This window comes from Notechis scutatus, chromosome Z (assembly GCF_049901735.1).
Source record: "Notechis scutatus isolate UNSWTSFEM ecotype Mainland chromosome Z, rNotScu1.2, whole genome shotgun sequence".
Taxonomy (NCBI): domain Eukaryota; kingdom Metazoa; phylum Chordata; class Lepidosauria; order Squamata; family Elapidae; genus Notechis; species Notechis scutatus.
Window position 1 is genome coordinate 89,944,130 of NC_142025.1, and position 22,578 is coordinate 89,966,707.

Here is a 22,578-nt window from a genome sequence, read left to right on the forward strand (position 1 = left end):
CCTTATTTCAGATTTCTCTTCTGCCTTACAGCTAAAGGTACCTAATAGTAAATGCTTATTATACTTATATATAGAAACTGTGACATATATAGTTGGGTTGTAACACATGTACTCCTGGGACATTGGATGATAGCCAACACTTGTAATTGGCAGTTTGCTAGGGTGCATAGTGTGGTTTATCCTCAGGGGAACCTTCTGAGTTGGATAAGTGAGCTATAATTTATATTAGCAATCTTGGGTAGGGTTTAAATATGAGTCTTCCAGCTAAATATTCCATAATGGAATTCAAATTCCCTAGTGACAGTTGACCACCAATTAAAGGTATTGACTTTTTTCCTCCTTTTAAGATTGTAAGGTGATATACAATTACCAGCCTTTCTTCAAATAGTGAAACTGAATAACAGTTTGTGGGGTTAGGCAGGGAGTGAAGGAGAATTAAAACAACTTCCTAACAGAAGCATAGTTTAAGATTAGTAAACTATTAATTGCAGTTGAATGTGATTCAGTGCATCATGATTAAATTATAGTTTAATATGATATATGAATTCAGGCGTGTTATTGTACCAATGTTAGATAATGGTTGAGGTTGTAAAGTACAGTTCTATCTGTCAATAATGGGGGTAGAAAGGAGATACATAACTACATACACAGGAGAAAAAGAAACCATATTAAATCTTGCATATCAGGCATCCATAATGACTAACCATTGTTTCCTGAGCATGTTTCAGAATCCTTTGCAATATTTATGGATTCCTTATCAACTGCGTGGGAAGGATTTTCCCCAAATTTTAAAATCTCTCCAGTACAACTTCCATATCTTGAATCCTGGTTTCTGAAAAGATTTCTATCTTAGGACAGTCTCTAGAAGGGTTCTACAACATTTTGTAATTATGTTTTTGAGAGCATGGAGACAAAAATGTCTATTTGCTAGCCATATTGGACAAGAGTGAAATTTCTTCAAAACTGCTGTGATTAGGGTTAGGATAGAATTTTTCCTGCTGTGTGATCCTTGGCAAACAATTGTGTTAAGGTATTACAGATAGATACTGCATTTCTATTTGGAGTAATGGCTAATCCTATAACCTAAAATGAGAGTTTATTTTAGCCTAAATGTACACTGTGTGATAGAGTCACGGTAAATTCATTAATTGTGATGGTTATAAAAATCTAAGCACCATATTTTCCAGAAGATAAGTCCTACTTGAAAAATAAGCCTAGTGAAGGGGTGGAGGTGGCCAGAACAGGAGGCAGTGAGGGAACATTGGCCGATGGTGTCCGTTAGCAGCTGCAGCCCATGCAGCGCAGATGAGTTGATTTCCTGTCCAAGCAGCAGATGGAAGCAGAGGTGCAGGGGGTGGGGGTGGCAATCCGGATGTTAAAAGCTTTGAATAATAAAATTGAGAAATATACTTTTATATAGTCACATGATTGGTCTGGAGTTATTGTTTCTGGTGGCCTATTCATATGATACATTCGGCTGGTTTAAATTATGACACTAGGAAAGTTTGGTAAATGGAGCAAAAATAAAACTGTTTCTGTTCCCTGGTCAGCTTTGCTGTTTTGCTCAACAAATTGGCGTTTGATTACTTTTTTTTCCTAATTGTAATGGAAATTATATTGTAGAGAGCCCCAAGGGAAAATAGGGGTTCTCTAGGCATTCTCTGTCCTTTGGTTCTCTCTTTTTACCCCTCATCCTACAACTACAAGGGAAAATAAAAAGGGCAAAAACCAGGTTGGTGTAGGTATGATAGTTATCATAATTTTTATTCATAAAAATCTCACTCTTGCTAAAACAAAGTGGGAAATTTACAAAAAAGAGCACTGACTCGGTTATTTCATCTGGTGCAGAGGTTTTCCTTCATAGCTGGGGAATAGAATTGTTTTCTAGCATTTTTTGCTGTGGTCATTAAGTGAATATACAGGTAGTCCTCAACTTACAATGTTCATTTAGTGACTGTTCAAAGTTACAATGGCACTGGAAAAAGTGACTTATGACCATTTTTTAGTTACGATCTTTGCAGCATCCCCATGATCATGTGATCAAAATTCAGACACTTGGCAACTGGTTCATACTTTTGACAGTTGCAGTGTCTCGGGGTCATATGATCATTTTTTACAATCTTCTGACAAGCAAAGTCAATAGGGAAGCCAGATTCACTTAACAACTATATTATTAATTTAACAACTGCACTGATTCACTTAAGAACTGTGGCAAGAATGTTTATAAAATGGGGAAAAATTCACTTAACAAATGTCTCATTTAACGGACTTCCGGTTGACATCGCGGCGCTATTGGATGTGAGGAGCGGGTCTCCGCACTCCCATACTGAGTTCTCACTGTTGGAGGGCTCCGAAATAAGCTAAAGCTACCTATAGAGGTGGTGAAGAAAAGAGGGGTGCCCTGCAGGTCGCAGTGAGCAGCAACTCTCCTGCTGGACTCAGGGCTTCTTCCCTCTCGTCCACCACGAAGATGGGACAGCTGAGGCAACAAAGAAATGTGCAGGAGCTGTGTAGATGAACAGTGATTGGAGCTGGGTGAGAATATTCTTTTTTATTTAGACCCTAATTTAATTTTAAAGAAAAAAAGAAAGAAGAAAATCCAGGAAAAGAGATTCTTAGAACTATTTCTCAAAGCAGTGAACAACCATAGAGAGAAAAATCCTAGACCTGAAAGAAAGGAACTAAGGGGAGAAAAGCTAAATACTTTTTAAAACATAGAAAATTGAATTTTTAAATTGGGAAGGCGTTGTTTTGAAAAGGCATTATAAAATGCTGGAACTATCTACTTGAATCTACTTGAATAGCCGACTTTGTTTCATAAATTGAACTAAATTTGGATTAATCAAATCTATAGTCTTGAAACTACACTGAAATCTAAGCTGAGGGCGCCATCTACCAGATCCCTACAAGCTTACAAAAATTTCTGATAAAAGAAATAAACAATTCATCTGGAGGACTGTGATGATACTGTTCTATAATTATCTACTTTTGTGATTACTGGAGACTATTGTGAGAATAAGGAAGACTCTATTGTGAGAATAAGGAAGTAATGTAAAGTGATTTTTGATTTGCAGAAGCTGCCTGGACTATTTAAATGGAACTGATTAATAAACGTGAGATGTAAAGAACTATGATTATTGAACTTTCTGAGGAGCAACATTGGACTGGAATATATTGTTTTTGGACTTGAGTAAGAGCGGGACTTATTGAATTAAAACAGGATGGTCCATCAGGGGAAAATGAGTGAGATTTGAGAAATGGTGTTTATGTTTCAAAGCATTAGGGGTGCTATGACAAGGAATCACAGAGATATTTTTTTAAAAAAACAATGCAAGGCATAAATGGGAAAATAGAAAATATGCTACAACTGATATTGAATGAAGATCAAAGAGTCCAGGAAAGAGAGGAAATAGCAGAAAGAATGGAAAAAAAGATAGAACAGACAAACTACCAAACAAAGCAAGAAGATGAGAATGAGAAGAAATAAAGACAATAATGACTGATGAAATAAACCAAGGGAAAAGTACTTTAAGAAATTTTAAAATGGAATCGGATAATCTGGAAGTTATTTTTGAAAGAGAGATAGGGGTTTGGGTGGATACTCTGGAGACCTGGCAGCTTAGGAAGATAGAGATGGGAGAAATATTCAGTCTGAATGGTGAAGACACAGATGCTGATAGAGACAAAGATCCAAGAGAGGAGTATGGGAGGCAAGTCAAAGAAATAAGAATTGGAGTATTAAAATAATCAAGAGATGATGAATAGAAAGGAATTATTATTTATATGTATGTATGTATGGTATTCAGCTTTGTTCGGGTATTTTCCCACGTCATTGTTGTGTTTTTAAAGTTGTAGCAACGTTTCGGCAGAATCTCATCTGCCATCATCAGGCTTCTGTATTGTGTTTGTCTGTGAGTCAGACTATCACAGCCGTTTCAGTTTTAAATTTGGGGCAGCCTATTGCTGTGCCAGAATGGTTTTTTCTTCATCCTGATTGGTTGGGAGTCTTGGTCTGTGTTTATTGGTCTTAGAGTTTGCTGTGTTCTGCTTGATTGGTGTTTTTAATATCTTCTGTCTGTTTTGTGACTCTTTTTGTGTCTTGATTGGCTGGCAACATTGTGTTCCTTTATTGGAGGCCTTTAGTGCAGCTTGGCTCCGGGTAAATGGACGGCTATCATTTGTTAGGAAGCTAGGTTTCATCTGGGTGCCTGGTTGGGGTGTGTTTCAGCTGGAGGTATCAGGGGGGATCTGTTTGTGCCCAGGTGTTTGCCTGGCTAGTGGTGTGGGCATTTTTTTGTTTGTGAGTGCAGGCTTCCAAATGATTGACAGTCAGGTGGAATCATCTCTTCTATTCATGCTTTCAGGTCTTTTTTCAATCTCAATGGCTTCTCTGATGATTCCGTGGCTGGGGTTTTCTATAGTGGCTAGGGTTTTGGTGCCATTGAAGTTGATGCTATGACCTGTGGCTTTCATGTGTTGGACTAGTGAGGAAGTGCGTTCCAGCTTTTTTACTGCATTTTTGTGTTCATCCAGGCGGGTACTTATTCTCCTATTAGTCTGTCCAATGTATGTGGCCGGGCATGATGCACAGGGGACTTCGTATATGCCTTGGTTTTCCAGGTCAATTTTATCGTTGGGGTTTCTAAGGATGGCTGCTATTTTTCTGTCTGTTTTGAAGGCAGTCTTGATGTGATGCCTGCGTAGTATCTTACTGATTTTGTCTGTAGTATCTCTTATGTAGGGCAGGACAGTTGTTCCATAGGTCTGTTCATCTTCTAGGTCTCCATTATGTCTCAGTGTGTTTTTGTGGATCAAGCCGGTGATTTTGCTTTTGTGGAAGCCGTTGGCTGTCAGTACTTTAGTCAGGGTGCATAGTTCAGTCTTGTCTGCCAGGCGTTTGGTTCTGGTGATTAGTGTTTTGGCCACGCAGTTTATCTGTGCTGGGTGGTGGTGGGATTGGGCGTTGAGGTAGGGTTGGGTCTGTGTTTATGGGTTTGTATGTGGAGTCTTGGAGTAGGTCTGTCAATTTTGTTCCGTAGTCTTTTCTATCCATTACTACTGTGGCATACTTCCAGCAGACATAGGGAATGCCACAGTAGTAATGGATAGAAGAGACTACGAAACAAAATTGACAGACGTACTCCAAGACTCCACATACAAACCCATAAACACAGACCCAACCCCATATCTGGAAAAATTAACCAAGAAAATTATAACCAGCCACATGAGCAAAGAGATCCAACAGACGATCATCCCAAGAGAAAAATCTTCCAGATGCCCCAAACTATACGGCCTCCCAAAAATACACAAAGAAGGCATACCTCTCAGACCCATAATCAGCTCCAGAGGAGCACCACTACAAAACCTAGCTAAACACTTAGCAAAACAGCTACAGCCCCATGCTGAAACAGCAGCTTCACATGTACAAAACTCATACCACTTCTTGGAAATGATCAAAGATCTACACGTGGAGCAAGAAGATCTGCTTGTAAGTTTCAACGTGGTTTCACTATTCACTCAAGTCCCGATAAAAGAAACCCTTGAAATTATCAAAAATAAATACCAACCAGCTAAACACCTCATGGAACTAACAGAACACTGCTTAACCAACACATATTTCATATACAAAGATACAAGCAAATTGAAGGAGCCCCTATGGGATCACCACTGTCACCCATCATTGCAAACCTGTTCATGGAAGAATTTGAATCCAGAGCCCTGGCTAATGCCACCCACAAACCCAAACTATGGTTAAGATACATCGATGACACATTCATGATTTGGCCCCATGGAAAAGGAAACCTAAACAATTTCCTAACACACCTAAACGGCACACACCCCAAAATCAAGTTCACCACGGAAACGGAAACAAACAAACAACTACCATTCCTAGATGTACTAATCTACAAAAAAACAGATGGCACACTAGGACACACCATATACCAGAAGAAAACACACACCAACTGCTACCTCAACGCCCAATCCCACCACCACCCAGCACAGATAAACTGCGTGGCCAAAACACTAATCACCAGAACCAAACGCCTGGCAGACAAGACACACATAAAGACTGAACTATGCACCCTGACTAAAGTACTGACAGCCAACGGCTTCCACAAAAGCAAAATCACCGGCTTGATCCACAAAAACACACTGAGACATAATGGAGACCTAGAAGATGAACAGACCTATGGAACAGCTGTCCTGCCCTACATAAGAGATACTACAGACAAAATCAGTAAGATACTACACAGGCATCACATCAAGACTGCCTTCAAAACAGACAGAAAAATAGCAGCCATCCTTAGAAACCCCAACGATAAAATTGACCTGGAAAACCAAGGCATATACGAAGTCCCCTGTGCATCATGCCCGGCCACATACATTGGACAGACTAATAGAAGAATAAGTACCCGCCTGGATGAACACAAAAATGCAGTAAAAAAGCTGGAACGCACTTCCTCACTAGTCCAACACATGAAAGCCACAGGTCATAACATCAACTTCAATGGCACCAAAACCCTAGCCACTATAGAAAACCCCAGCCACGGAATCATCAGAGAAGCCATTGAGATTGAAAAAAGACCTGAAAGCATGAATAGAAGAGATGATTCCACCAGACTCTCAATTATTTGGAAGCCTGCACTCACAAACAAAAAAATCCCCACACCACTAGCCAGGCAAACCCCTGGGCACAAACAGATCCCCCCTGATACCTCCAGCTCAAACACACCCCAACCAGGCACCCAGATGAAACCTAGCTTCCTAACAAATGATAGCCGTCCATTTACCCGGAGCCAAGCTGCACTAAAGGCCTCCAATAAAGGAACACAATGTTGCCAGCCAATCAAGACACAAAAAGAGCCACAAAACAGACAGAAGATATTAGAAACACCAATCAAGCAGAACACAGCAAACTCCAAGACCAATAAACACAGACCAAGACTCCCAACCAATCAGGATGAAGAAAAAACCATTCTGGCATAGCAGTAGGCTGCCCCAAATTTAAAACTGAAACGGCTGTGATAGTCTGGCTCACAGACGAACACAATACAGAAGCCTGATGATGGCAGATGAGATTCTGCCGAAACGTTGCTACAACTTCAAAAGCACAACTGCAATGACGTGGGAAAATACCCGAACAAAGCTGAATACCATACATGTAAGTACCCATGAAAACTTAAGAAAACACACATACACACACACACACACACACACACACACACACACATATATATATATATATATATATATATATATATATATATATATATATATATATATATATATATATATATATATATATATATATATATATATATATATATATGTTTTCTGAGGTTCATGGTATTTGTATGTGGATCTTTGGTTATTCGGGTTTTCTCCCACGTAAGATTCAAAGTATCTAGGCAACGTTTCGGCGAGGTCCCACTCGCCATCTTCAGGCTGGTGCTTTCGGCTTTGTGCTTCTTTGGGGTCCGAGAAGCACAAACCGAAGACACAAGCCTGAAGATAATGAATGAGACTTCATCGAAATGTCGCCTAGATACTTCCAATTTTACGCGGGAGAAAACCCGAATAACCAAAGATTATATATATATATATATGTGTGTGTGTGTGTGTGTGTGTGTGTGTGTGTATGTATATGTATATGTATATGTATATACACACACACACTCTTTTTTCCTAATATCATGATGGCCTGATTAGAAATTTGAATAGAGGTAGAAATAAGAATACAGACCTTTATATGAAGCAATAGTAAGATGGAAAGATTGGAGGTTGAAAGATGGTATTATTAGGTATCTTTAGATAACAGGAAGACTGATACTTGAATGGCGTATTGTGGCTTTGAACAACCAAATTATGAAGGACTATGTCCTAATATAAACGTATATTAATACTAGAATTAGCAATGGTGACCTGTAGAAGCTAGAAAAAAGGTAGAAATAAGAAATAAGGGGAATATTAGCAGATATAATTTTTATATAACAGAGTATAAGTAATAATTTGATGGAAAAGATCGGTGATTGAAAGATGGTATTACCATGTATGCTTATAATATCATTAGCTTTAAAATGGATCATTGAAATATTGAATAACTACTCTAAAACAACAATATATATTAATACTAGGATTATATAAGTTTGATTAATATAACAACTATTATGATTATAATTATTGGTGTTTGTATCAAAATGAATTATACCCAGGGGCCACACTGTGCATGTATTGCTATTGATGTATACTTAAAAATAAAAATTTGATAAATCTTGTGGGGTTGTGTGTCTTATTTAACAACAGAAATTTGGCCTCAATTGTTATAAATCGAAGATTACCGGTAATGGTAATTGTTAAGTGAATCCATTCTAATGGTGTTTTTCCCCCCAGAAACCAGTAAATAAAGCCAGAAACTAACACAAAAAATCACAGATGACAATCGCTTGACTGCAGTTAATGTTGGGTCTATAATGGTTTAAGTACTGTAACAGTTACTATGTAGGACAGATAGAGGATTACAGACCATGAAAAGCAGAAGACACAATAAAAACTATTCAATCTCATACCTGGCAGACTCAACCATGAAGTATTCTTGGTGCTCTCTGAACTTGGTTGTTTTGCAGATGTTTCATTACCCAAACTAGTTCTGAAACAGTGATGCAGAAGATCAGTAAAATCACATAGTTACTATTTCAAGATAAATATTAAGAATTAGGTCTGTAGGGATATTATTTTTCAATCTCTGATGTTACCTAGTTTGGGTAATGAAACATCTTCAACAAAACCAAACTCAGACAGCACCAAGAACAACTCATTTCAACCCTGAGCTGCAAATATTCTCCTTTATTGGGATTCAACCTTAGTTTCAATTAGAAAACAAAGCATCCTTAACCAAGTCAAATTCAGAAGCACTATGGAATTTGGCATTCAGACAAAGGAATTTCAGGTAAATCAGCCATAAGTAGACACAAATCACACATTTATATATAGTTCAAAAAAGACAATTAAAAATGAGAACAAAAAGATAGCAGACAATATCCAGCAGACTCTATCCAGATAAGCAGGGATTAACGTGAGACAACTAGAAAATAATGCCCTAATCAAGGCATCAACAAGGAGAAAACCACATCTCAATCAATATTGACAGGGCAAGCTGTTATATATAAACACGGAGCAAACCTCATGTTCATTAGCACAGAATATTTACTTAAGTAATGAAAATGTTTGCAATCTTAATGTGCATCAAAACTTCAAAAATTAACTGCAGTTCAGTAAATAGGAATACCCCCCCACCCCAAATTACTAGGTCTATGTGATTCAGAAAACCCAAACTTCTTCCAAGTTTCTTTTTCTTTCTTTTTTCAGAAGGGCAAATTGCAAGAATTCCTAATCAGTTTGTCTGTAAGGAATTTTTTTCTAAGTATTCTTGGCTGCCCCTGAAGTTAGTCTGAGGCTTTAGACTTTGTATGATTCCCCTTCCTTCATAGCAATTGTAAAAGTGTTAAGAGGGAATGTATACATGAATAAACACTAAACTCTGCCTAGGTCTAGTGATTAGCTGAGGTTCCTACATGAAAACGTTCTTGTACTTTTGCTCTAAGAACACCCCTCATCCCATTTTCAATAACAATAAATTTTGAAACAATCAAAAAGAGGTACTGTATAATGCAGTGGTAGCTAAACTTTTTGGGCTCCTGTGCCAAAAATTGTACACATGCTTGCATGTACACACTTGTGTGCCAGTACCCAGAAGACAATGTGCACCCTCCCACGCCCCTATGCATGCGCGCATAATACCCACTCACCCCTGCCACCTCCTTATCTGCACTGCGCCTTACAATTGATTTTCGGCCAGTTTGAGACCTTTTTCGGCCTCCCAAAGGCTTGAGGAAGGCTTCTGCAGGCTTTGCAGGCTGAAAACTAGCCCCGTATCATCATTTCTGGTATTTTCGGAAAAACAGGAAGTGACAAAACGGGGCTAGTTTTTGGCCTGCAAAGCCTGCAGAAGCCTTCCTCAAGCCTTTGGGAGGCCGAAAAAGGCCTCAAATTGGCCGAAAATCAGCTGTGACGCACATACGTGCCGGCACAAATGGCTCTGCATGCCACCTGTGGCACACGTGCCACAGGTTTGCCATCATGGGTATAGCGCTTGATATTTTTCTGATGACATAGTATAATATTCAGTCTTCAAGATTTTAACATGCTAAAACAACACAGTTGTTGCATAGAATAATGAGAAATAAAGACATGTTCCTGTTCTAATATTTTTTTAAGTGATTTCTTTGGCAGTTTTGAGTTTGTCACAATTTTGAGTACAGGAGAGCTTCTGTTGTCTTAGCAATGAGTTTCTTACCTTTTCTATTCAGAGAATAAAATCAAGCTCTAAATAACATACAGAGTTTTGATATCTGGAACTAACAAATTTTAAGGAAAAGAAAGCCAAAGTTCATAGAATATCTGGAAAAACCACACAATATCTGGCACAGCAATGTGGTATACACTGCAGGAAAGGAAAATCTTATTAAAGATTTTGAATCAAAGTGTGATCTTAAAGTCAAAGAAAACCCCAAAGACATAAGTTTAAAATTATGAGAAGAATTTGAAGAAAAAGTGCAAATCTCTGTTATAAAGGTCCTTTTTCAGAACTTTATACAGCATCTTATTTAATTTCAATTGTTTTCACTAGACGCTAGGTGACACTGGTGCACAGATGAATGTTTATTCACATGCTACAATAACTTGCATTATACTCATTCCATTTGCATCATGCAAGTTAAAACTGGAGAATCAAAAAACAATTCCCTACACATCTAATTCATAATACTTACCTTGTGATATCATATATCCAACTTTATGTTGTGCAAACTATGTGATTTTACTGATCTTATGCATTGCTATTTTAGAGCTGATCTTTGGTTTATAAAATACTGACAGGGTAGAAACCCACTAAGGTTTCTGCTTTTACAAAAAAAAGTCCTTGTGGACTATCCCAAAGATGCTTTTTCCAAAAGGCAACTGTATTTTCTTGAGGTTTTTTTTCTTTGAAAGCCTTTCTTCAGTTCTAACTGTATTAACTTCAGTTAGAACTGGAGAAACTTCTTGGATGAGAAGCAAAACGCTTTCAAATAAAAAACCAAGAATGTCCAGTTATCTTTTAGAAAAAGTACCTTTGGTACAAAAATGAACTGGATGATTGAGAATCTCCATAGATACTCCTTGTGGACTCGTTTTTTTTAACTTAAATAACTCTTTCATATTTGTAATGAATTCCTAATGAACTGAGAGTGGCTAAGAATTTTATGCAATCTCACACTTTGTGCAAATAAAATATTAGGCTGTTGCCCTGCTTAAATCACCAATTAATATAAAAGATGTCCAACCTTCAACTACAGTTGCACACTTAGTAGTGAGCAAGCTACTATTAATATAATTGCTTATCTTTTTTGTTACTACGTATGGAATGCCAGGGCTCCTTAGCAAAGTCTTTGCCCACAATATGTCTTATATAGTTTTGTTGTCCTCTCAAGACGTCACCATAATTTTGACATATAAGAATTTTTTTTTTTACTGTTCAACCTCGTGGATAGTAAAAAAAGATCCACGAAATCGAACAGTGAAAAAAAAGGGCTTAGATGCCAAAGTTATGGTGATGTCTTGAATGGACAACAAAATTATATAGGACATATTGTGGGCAAAGACTTGGCTAAGGAGCCCTGGCATTCCATACCATAACAGTCTTCAATACCATAACAATCTATGGTATCGTATTCGAAAGGCATCTTTCCTAGCATGGCTATTTGCTTCCCAGAAGCTTAGTATAGGGAGATATTTTTTTTCTTTTTTTAGTTCTCCATTGTAGCTCTGTGTCTCACCCCCTAGTGTTCACAGATTGACACCAACTTTTGCCCAACAAAGAGACCTATTCAGAAAATTGGATTGTATTTTTAGCCAGATTCTTTCTTCAGCTTCAAAAGTAGCAAGTGGGGAACGCAGCCTACATCAGTGCAAGCTTTGCAGAATGACCTCATTCAGGCTACGGCATCTGTTAGAAGCAGAAACGACCATTTGTGATATCAGGAGATCCTGACTTTCTCTCTTGTTCTGGCAGCCGGTCCTTAGTAAACAAGGACAGGACTCTTATGTCTTAAATTGCATCTTAAAACATAGTATGCTCACTACATGTATACAAATTGGTAGATGTTAGTGCGCATGATTCTAGTGTGTGATTTAAGATTGAAAGAAACGGCAACTTTTCAGAGGTTTCCTCAGAGATTAAATGGTTAATAAGAAGGCAGTTTAATTTTACATGACTTGCCTGGAACCCCTACCAATTGTTACACAACATTCCTGTGAGTAATCTGCAGTGGGGTGGTGATAGGTATTCTAATACAATTCCGATTTCTGATGTTATGTTTCTTTGTCTCCATAATTACTGCATGACACTGTTACAATACAAATGTTGTTGTGAACAGATAATGATATATTTAAAATATTAAATGTGATTGCATTAGTTGTATTTTGTATTATCATTTTACTTTATAGCTTAATGAGGAGCATAAATATACCTTAAGTTGAGTATCAAATCCTTATGAGCAATGGCCTTTTTCTATTTTGTTTTTTTTTCCAAAGGAAAAATAAGAACTTTACATTTCAGATTTAACAGGACCACTTCTCTCTGATAGATCAACTTGGGGAGTTATAATTTGTTTATATTTTAAAAGTCCAAGATTGAGCCATGATTTCATATTCTGCTGTTGTACAATACATTCTCTCACTTGCTATGGAGAATTGTGGTAAGCCTTAAATGTGGACGCTTCTAATCTCTTCTTGGCAATAACACACACACACACACACACACACCCCTGGTGATTTTCAAATCACATATTCACATTAAAAATAGTGGGAATAGGAACATGGATTTTATTATACCTATTGGATTACATGTGTCATCCCTCTCTTAAGCCTTAAAATTTTTGTAGGCTATGGCAAATCAAGGACACTGTAACCTTGAAGTAAACACAATTGACTACACTAAGTGTGAGCAGTATTATTTTGGTCTTGACCTCTATCAGCTTGTTGATGAGATGAAATGTTTTTGGATTCATTTGATTGTATTTACAACCTAATCTACTAAACTACTCCATTATAATGGGAACTGCCTGAGGGTAGGAGTCTAGAGAGGGTGGCCAGTGGGCTGAGGTCAAAATGAGGTTAAACCATGTTAACACATACCAATACAACCCTCCATTGTTCTTTTTCTCTCTTGAGATTTTTTTCTCCCTAAATAGCTTGTATTGTACTGGCCAAACAGCTTTACTTAGCTGTTTTCAGGAGTACTAAGGGGGTGGGATTCCACTGAAGAAACCAATTTAGAGCCATTAGTTTGGATTTAAGGGTGCTTTTTATTTCTTATGGTTGACTGTTGCAATAGCTCCTTTGGGAGTTGGATTCCCAGCTTGCTGAAAAGGTCTTGGGCATTCCTTGTCACTCCTAAGAACATAAATTCAGAACTATATAAAGAGCCTGCTTACCAGAGTGCTATATTTCATTCTGACATAGTTTGATAATATCCTGTATGAATTTGTAGACACACCCCTCCAACCAATAGAGTAGAGTTTTGAATAATTTAGCTGAATGCAACTTCACTTAGAATCATGCACTTGTAAATAAGTGACAAGCCTCAGAGCTCTTATTGAGGTAGGGGAGAATCAGTGGTTTATGCAGTTTCCAGAATTTCATAGCATTTTTTAAAAAATACATTAAAACATATTCTTGACAACAACATAAGTGGTTTCCCACTGCTGCTTCTGGGATTATTTAGTGACTTTGATTTACATATTTAGCTTTTTTTCTTTATTTATTTCTATCCCATCTTAATTATTTTTAACATTAACATATCTAATAGTCCTTCCTCCTCCTATTTTCCCCACAACAGCAATCCTGTGAGATTGACTGGCCCAAAGTCACTCAGCTGACTTTCATGCGTGAGACAAGATTAAAACTCAACGGTCTCCTAGTTTCTGGACGAGTGGCTTAATCACTAGTCAAAAAGAATGCATAAAAATTTACTTAAATGTATTAATTAAAGTATAATTGCTTAAAAACATATCTAGAATGATATTGCAAGCACCATTCTTCATGTCTGTTTTTGGAACCCATTTTTGATGTAATGTATTTAATTTTAGGGACATAGTGGCTCAGTGGCTAAGATGCTGAGCTTGTCGATCAGAAAGGTTGGCAGTTCGGTGGTTCGAATCCCCAGTGCTGCATAATGGAGTGAGCTCCCATTACTTGTTCTAGCTTCTGCCAACCTAGCAATTCGAAAGCATGTAAAAATGCAAGTAGAAAAATAGGGACCATTTTGGTGGGAAGGTAACAGCATTCCATGCACCTTTGGCATTTAGGCATGCTGGCCACATGACCACGGAGACGTCTTCAGACAGTGCTGGCTCTTGGGCTTTGTAATGGAGATGAGCACCACCCCCTAGAGTCAGAAACAACTAGCACGTATATGCAAGGGGAACCTTTGCCTTTTTATTTAATTTTAGTATAAATGGTAATCAAAATTTATATGACCAAGACATTGTTAGTTACAAAATATGGAACCAGTGGTTCCAAACATCTAGATTGCACCAGTGTTAACTAAGAAATCCTAACCACATTTCTTCTTAAGGGAAATGGGATTATTATTAGTATTATTTATTATTAGTTAAGGGATATTTTATTGCTTCATTATGGTAATCATTGAGAGAATAAATGTTTTATGAAGACGGGTGCATTCAGTAGCATGATCCATTTCCCAATACTTAACACAAAGCAATTGTTATTCAGGATTCAGGTAGTGAGGATTCTGGTAAGATAAGTTAGATCTATCATCTCTTTGCTGTTGTCTTGCTTGGATTGAAGGCTGCTGCATTTCAGATTATAATGTTTTGTTTTGTTTTCAGAGAAGCAGAGTCCTTCAAGGAGCAGGGAAATGCATTTTATGCCAAAAAGGACTACAACGAAGCATACAATTACTATACAAAAGCAATAGGTGAGGATGAAAAGGAAAGGGATGGGAAATCTGAAAACTTTGGACACACCCAAGTGTAGATCATGAAGGCCTTTTATTTCCTTCAGTTGGAAATGTTTCTATTCTAGTATGTATGAATTGGCTCAGATGGATAATTCTTTACAGCAGTTAAATCCAGCATTTTTAATGCAGAAAACCATTTAATACATACAGAATAAAGATTTTCATGTCTATCAGTATATCCGTCTACGTTATATTCTTTGATTCATGGCTGTCCTAGAGATACAGTATGGGTCTAGAACACAGTGTGTAAATAGCCTACTATAAGCACAGAGATCTTTCTTAATATCAAAGTACTATTCTTTGCAGTTATGAAAACTCGGGGGGGGGGGGTGAATTCATGGCGTATTTGATTGAGAAACCAAATAGATCTTTCATGAATTAAGTAGTGGTTAGTCATTACCCTATTTCTCTATTAGTTGCTTTGTATTCTTTATGTTTCTGTAGCAAAGGCACAAACAAGTCTTTAATGCTCTTTGCAAACCTGTGCAAACTGGCCAGTTTATTTTGTATATCAAAATAAAAACCTTGTTATAATTATTAAATAAAAAGTAAAATCTACTTTGTGGAGAGAAAGAGTTCAAAATCTTGCAGAATAGCACGTAACTTTTTCTTTCTTTTTGAAAATGTCTTCAAAAAGAGGCACAATGCAGAACAAATGAGTTCTTTACTGCTTCTAAATTAACTACTGTCTTCTTGTTTCTTATCTTCCAGATACATGCCCCAGCAATGCCAGTTATTATGGAAACCGTGCTGCCACTCTCATGATGTTAGGCAAATTTCGGGAGGCCCTGGGGGATGCTCAGCAATCAGTCAGAATGGATGATAGCTTTCTGAGGGTATGTGAATCACATGTGTAGCTCTCCTGATCCTACACTATACTGGCGTGCTTTTATAATGTTCTTACCTTCTCAGGGACATTTAAGGGAAGGAAAATGCCATCTATCTCTGGGGAATGCCATGGCTGCCAGTCGCTGCTTCCAACGAGTTAAAGAATTGGATGATAAAAATGCACAGGCAGAGCAAGAGGTAAGGTTTTGAACACAAGGTTTGGGCAGGGGTGGGATTCTCCCGGTTTGGACCGGTTCGGGGGAACCCTTAGCTACACTGATCAGCTGGCTCCGAACTAGTTCGATCCAACAATCATGTCGGCCCGCCACTGCACTGTACTCACCTATATCTACTCAGCTGAGTTGCGTGGCAGAGCAGATTGCTGCACCTCAGCTGTGTTACTTCCCTGAGGTAACATTGAAGGTAAGTAATTGCAGTAGCTGTGCACGTGTGTGTTAGGTGTGCGAAGCGCGTGATTAGCAAACCGGTTGTTATACCGGGAGAATCCCACCCCTGGTTTGGGTGATTGATCTGGTTCAGCAGCCCTTGCTTGATTGATAAAAGTCCCAAGATATGTTGCACTGGATTATATTAATTTAGTTAACCCTTCTTTTGAATACCAAATTTCATCTTCTTGTTTCTTATCTTCCAGATACATGTCCCAGCAATGCTAAATTTCATTTTGAATGTATACAGTTATTTCAGTTTTCAGATACACACAGGACATTAGTGAATTAAACATTTTGTCCCTTGTCCTAGCTATAAGTCTGAGTAGAAGAAATACTGTATCTCTTCCAGTCTTTGTTTGATGAGAAAACTTCCTTTTCTTTTTATATACAAAATTTCTGGATTTTCTTTAAAACCCCTCATGTTCTTTCTAGAACTATGCTTATCCTTAACCATTTCTTTAAAATATATAATTTTGAATCTGTCAATATATTATTAAAATTAATGTACAGAACATATATATGTATATGTGCGTGTGTGTGTGTGACACAAAAACATTTGAGATATTAATGATAAGATCTATAAAATGATTCCTTCTCTGGTTTGAATTGTCCATTTGTTCTTCCATTTGCCTTAAGTGCACAGTTAATACAATTAGCATGTTATATTAACCCGGTTTTTGAAATTATCTAACTTTATTTAAATCCTAAAAATCAACAGCTGTTGCTCAATCACAGTTCTTTTACAAATGGATGGTTTTGCACAGATGGAAAACACCTTCAGTTTTAGTCATGTCTCAGAACTTGCTCCAGACTTTGCCCCTTTTATCTCAACAAATCAGTTGTGAGTTTAACTAAAACGAAGTGTGGGAATCTTTTGGCAGCACTTATGCTTTATTTGTTAGGCTTAGTCTGATATTTAAAAATCCCACTCTCAGTAGGTTGCTCATAATATCCTAGAGGTCCGAATGCCCAGTTTGAGGACCCATGTTGCATTATGCTGACTCCTTTATATGTGGGGTATAATGCTAATGTAAACAGTTACCCTGTACAGAAGTATAACTCTTACAGTATAACCCTCCAGATGTATGCAAAACAGAGGACAGAAATTCTGCCCACAAGCGCTACAGCGTATCTTAAATATTGCCTGAATATATTCAGGGACATTAGAAGTCGTGTATGCTAGAAACTCGATTCTTAATCATAACATATATCCTGAAGATATATTGGCTATAAGACATTGTGTATCTTATATTAGCATGTATTATTAAGATTATGTTGAAAATTGATCGTTAAATATTGTTTATCAAAAAGAAAGGTATCATAATGAAGTTCAAATAAATATGAAATTTAAAGCATTAGATTAGACTCCCCAGTGTTGCTATCCATGAAATACAGTGAGCTATTGCTCTCAGAATTATGGCTAATATCTGACTGAGAATCCTGTAGATTCATTCAGTAGTTAAATATATCTACAGGACAACAGAATGCCTGATGTCCTACAAACAGTTAATATTTCTAATCTGATATGATGCTTTCTGTTCCAGCTGAAGTGTGCCAAAGCTGTTCTAGATTATGAGAAAATTGCTGAAGTTGACTTTGAAAAACGGGACTTCCGAAAGGTGATAAAGATTACTTGATATGTATATATATGTGTTGTGTAGTTAGGGAGAGAGGGAGAGGGAGAGACTGTTTAGTTGGGGCCATGAGATTCCTTTCATGCTTTCAGAATTACTTTTCATCCTACCTTTTCATGAATGGGAAACAGGAGGTTTATTTCACCACCACTACCATCACAAGTGTTTCAAACCTCTAACTCTCCCTGTCTTTTTTTTTTTTTTTTTGTCTCTTTTGAGTAACAAATTTGTCTTAATTACTCTTCAGCAAGATGGTATTGTTGCTTAGCCCCACTATTTCAGTGTTAAGTCCTCTGTCTGACCTAGTGAATTCTTACTATGCTGCTTTCTAATTGCCAAGAGCAGCTGGTTCACCAGAGACAATCTGAAGTTTGTCTTAAGGAAGAAATCTGCTTTGTCTGACATTTGAGCAAGCTCTATTTAGGCTTCTCTGTCCCTTATGCATTATCAAATATGTCCCTTGTTTCTGGAGAAGAAACTCCTCCTTTTTGTGGCTCCATCATCTGGAGTGTCTCCGCACTTTCCACAGCACCCAGTGGTGATGTCACCTGTGAGAAGAGTTGGGGGAAGGGAATTTGAGAATCCAGCTGAGCCTGAAACCAACAATGCCCTCTTCATATGCAGCTAGCTGAGAGACCATGAGAACACTCACTGAGGCCTGAAATTCAGGTTCATCGTTTGTCATACTAGCTGCTGCTTCATTGAAGCCACTTTTATTTTATCATTTTCAGCTTCTTGAGTTTCTAATGCAATATTTACCAAAATTTCTGCAATCACAGAGCACTGAATAAACATTCAGAAAAATGAGACACTTTCCCTACAGTTTCACTTTTAAGAGCACAGCAGTTAATATTTTCAGATCAATAAGATAAAGTTTATAGCTGCCTTTGTGTATGCCTTCCCATCTTTTCCATTCTTAAATGTTTTTAAACTGAAATATGTACCTGAAAAATAAAGTATACATAGTCCTTGACTTAACAACCACAATTGAGACCAAAATTTCTATTGTTAAGCAAGACATTTGTTAAGTGACTTTTGCCCCATTTTACGACCTTTCTTGCTGCAGTTGTTAAGTGAATTACTGCAGTTGATAAGTTAGTAACCCAGTCATTAATGATTCTGATTTCCCCATTGACTTTGCTTGTTAGAAGGTCATAAAAGGTTAAGACACAGCAAAGGTCATATATATGAACCAGGGATGGGACAGTGAGCAGGCTTGTCCCATGAACACAGAGAAGCTGTGACAGATGAACTAGTGGACTTATGCAGACTCAGTCCATACTTTAATTATTTAGAAAAGCTTATTTAGAAAATAATTATTTAGAAAAGCTTTTACCACAGAATACAGAAGTATGCAGAATAGATACTGGTGTATTCTTAGGCCATATCTGTGCTAGTCACATAGAAGTTGGGGCAAAGGCATCTAGTTTAAAGATTGAAAGTGGTTTAGGTGAAGAGTGTGGAAAATGGATAGTAATCTATAGCTTACATTTTTTCTTATTCCTCCCCCACACACACATACACACACCAAGAGAAACATTCCAAAAGAAGAACATCTAAATAGCAAAGATGCATCCACTATCATCTACTGTCCATATTCATGTTTTGCATTTTTAAGTAGTACTCACAATCCCCCTGCCCCGTTTTGTGATTATGGCATATTTGGGTTTAAGTTTATTTTGCTCCCAGAACAAGTTTCATCCAATAATTTCTATGAAAAAAGAATATGTGCTTCACCTGTTAATACTTTTGGGAATGGCTACATGCATATTTTCAATTAAGCGTCACTTATAAAAGAAAGATATTCTTATGTTCTTCCAAGAGTAACTTACAGATGGGAAGTTATTGTTGCATACTAGAAAGATTTCATTCATGTAATTTTCCCCTGGAAAATTCTGGAGATTAGACCTGCAGAAAGCCTCATCTTACGTGTTTTGGGGAGTTAGATTTCCCACTGCTTCTAGGTAGAAAAGTTTTATATCAGGTATTACATGTGAATGACCTTAATCAGGAACTAATAGCAGTTTAGGTACTTGAGGTGTGTGTTTGTTTGTGCTTCTTAAACTTCTCTACATACCCTCGTTAAAAGGTTCATAAGACTTTTGGGAGAAGCCAAGCTTTGGTGTTTGAAAATTAGTACAATTTCAAAGCCTTAGGCTAACTTGCAAGAGATATGGATCCTATCCAAAAGAACCTTTATGTAGATCTATAAGTATACTTATAATGTATGAAATAAATGAGATTTCAGACTTATGGTGGTATGTTGTCAACATTTTCCATAGTAACCAGTAATGTGGTTTGCTGCCTGTGAGCATATTGACCCTTATTTAGCTATTAAGACCAAAAGCTGCTAAGAGATACCGATATATACATTAACCATACGCTTTGTGAATTATGAGTTAAATGGAAAAGATACTAATTTTTGCCTATCCTGAATTTTGTTCCAGAGCAGACCTCCTAACTATTATAGATTATTCAAGCTGCATGTCTATCTTCAGCAGGCCTAGGGTTCCCTCCAAACCAATATCTTGAGTTTTTGTGTTCTGTTTTTTTTCTCTTTGTGTCTATTCCCCAGGTTGTCTTTTGTATGGATCGTGCTCTAGAATTTGCCCCTGCCTGTCACCGGTTCAAAATCCTCAAAGCAGAATGTTTAGCTTTGCTAGGTCGCTATTCTGAAGCCCAGTCTGTTATAAGGTAAGAACTATAATAGGTTTTATGAGAAAGCCTATATGTATAAATAATAATGTAGTTAACACTGAGAGCAATATCTCATGTTCCTGATACTAATAAAAAGACTGGAACTGTGCTTTTGCATTATCTAGTATTGAGAAGACACAGTGGCACCCAAAATAGTTTTTATTTCTCTAAGTTACAGTGGAGTATATGTTTGTGTGTTTTTGCTTTTTTCATTTTTGCAAAAACCAGAGTTTTTAAGACTACTAACTGGAATGTATTGTGAAAATAAAGGGATGGGAAAGGAGAGGAATGGAGGAATGGAAATAGAGGAATGGAATTAAAATAAACTAGTGGAACGATCGTTAAGTAATTTGAGGAGAATCAACAAGGATATGAATAAAGATGTTGAGAAGTAAATTTAATTTCTTGTTCAGAAGTGCACAGCCACAGAAAAAGAGCAAGTGAGTAACAGCTAAATTTGGCAAAACACTCTTCCCTTTCCTGTTAAGCTGAACTAGCGGAAGACCCACAAGGACAGGATGAAGACAACTTCAATCCTGCCCAAACAAGTTAACTATTCTAATCATTCCACCAGGTTCAGAATTTACAGCAAATTGTATAAATTGGTGTTTAATGAAAAATGAACAACCTGGGAAATTAAAATTCCCCCACTAGTGTGCATAATTGACTAAAGTGTTTTTAGTTCTAAAGAGGTATCTTTGTGTCCACAGGGGTCCTGGCAGAAAACAAAATAAAATGCAATAGGAGCTTTCAAAAAAATATTTTATGTACACCATCCCAAAGTCATTTCGTGAGATGAGCAACTATACAGATGTGGTTATATATAAAAATACTCATGGGTATACTTGTTTTGAAATTAACAGAAGGGAACTGGAATGGAAATGGAAATGGTCCACTAGAATAAAAGCAGCAACAACAACAACAAAAAGCAGTGTCAGGAATTAGAGAAAAGGAAAGACAGTGGACAACTAGAAAGGATGTTGTCTTTGTCTGAAAACTGCAGTGAGGCATCATGTATTGATTTGAAGTACTCACATATTGTTATGCTACAGGTTGCTTACAGTATTGGTGTCTTGGTTTGAGAGTGTACCCAGCTCTGTTTCTGTCCTGTGATTTTTTTTTTTCCTCTGCTCCTGCGCTCTGTATTTAGTGACATCTTGCGAATAGATGCAACAAATGCTGATGCTCTCTATGTCCGAGGACTTTGCCTTTACTATGAGGACTGCATCGAGAAGGCTGTGCAGTTCTTCGTCCAGGCACTAAAAATGGCTCCTGACCACGATAAAGCCTGCCTTGCCTGCCGTGTAAGCATCAAAAGAAATGCTGGGGAGATGTATGGGCTTTCTGACAGGCCTGGGTGGGGTGTGACTTTCCAAATCTTGCTGATACACAACCCCAATGTCCAGTGGTGAAGGATGCTACTAGTTACAGCATCCTGGAGTTGCTAAAAATGTTTTAAATAAATACTTTAAAGATGCAGAGGTTCAACTCTTGACTTACTCGAATTTTTCCAAAGGGGTCCCAAGAATATACTTTGGAAATGCTAAATTTCATGCAATGTTCAAAAGAAGATAGCTGGTGGTAGGTAGCAGCTAGAAATCTGCTTTTGCTATTACATTACTAAAGCAGGTGCTAAGCTGAGTATTTTCAAACTGAGTAGAGAAGAAATCCTATCATCTGCATAATAATCTCTTTCCTTCCAAATATTATTAATTGCTTCATACTGCACAACTTTGGCAATGTATTGAGATGTGTCCAGAACACTTCTCTCCATTTGCTAGATCTTGAGATTGGGAATTGGATAATTCTTTAATAGAAATATTTGTGCGAGTTAGCCAACTAAGATATGCTAAGACAGCCCGAGGTTTTTTTTAATTACTCAAAGACTTTC

General features: G+C 37.4%; 1 protein-coding gene across 2 annotated transcripts in view; it reads left to right on the plus strand.

The window, feature by feature from the left end:
* DNAJC7 (DnaJ heat shock protein family (Hsp40) member C7) overlaps positions 1 to 22,578 on the plus strand; it is a 47,103-nt gene that overhangs the window by 1,457 nt on the left and 23,068 nt on the right. For both annotated transcript variants that reach the window (XM_026682769.2, XM_026682771.2), the window contains exons 2-7: positions 14,949 to 15,037; positions 15,791 to 15,915; positions 15,992 to 16,105; positions 17,901 to 17,975; positions 20,566 to 20,684; positions 21,838 to 21,991. In XM_026682769.2, the coding sequence (XP_026538554.1) occupies positions 14,949 to 15,037; positions 15,791 to 15,915; positions 15,992 to 16,105; positions 17,901 to 17,975; positions 20,566 to 20,684; positions 21,838 to 21,991 (676 nt within the window). The remainder of the gene's footprint in view (positions 1 to 14,948; positions 15,038 to 15,790; positions 15,916 to 15,991; positions 16,106 to 17,900; positions 17,976 to 20,565; positions 20,685 to 21,837; positions 21,992 to 22,578) is intronic.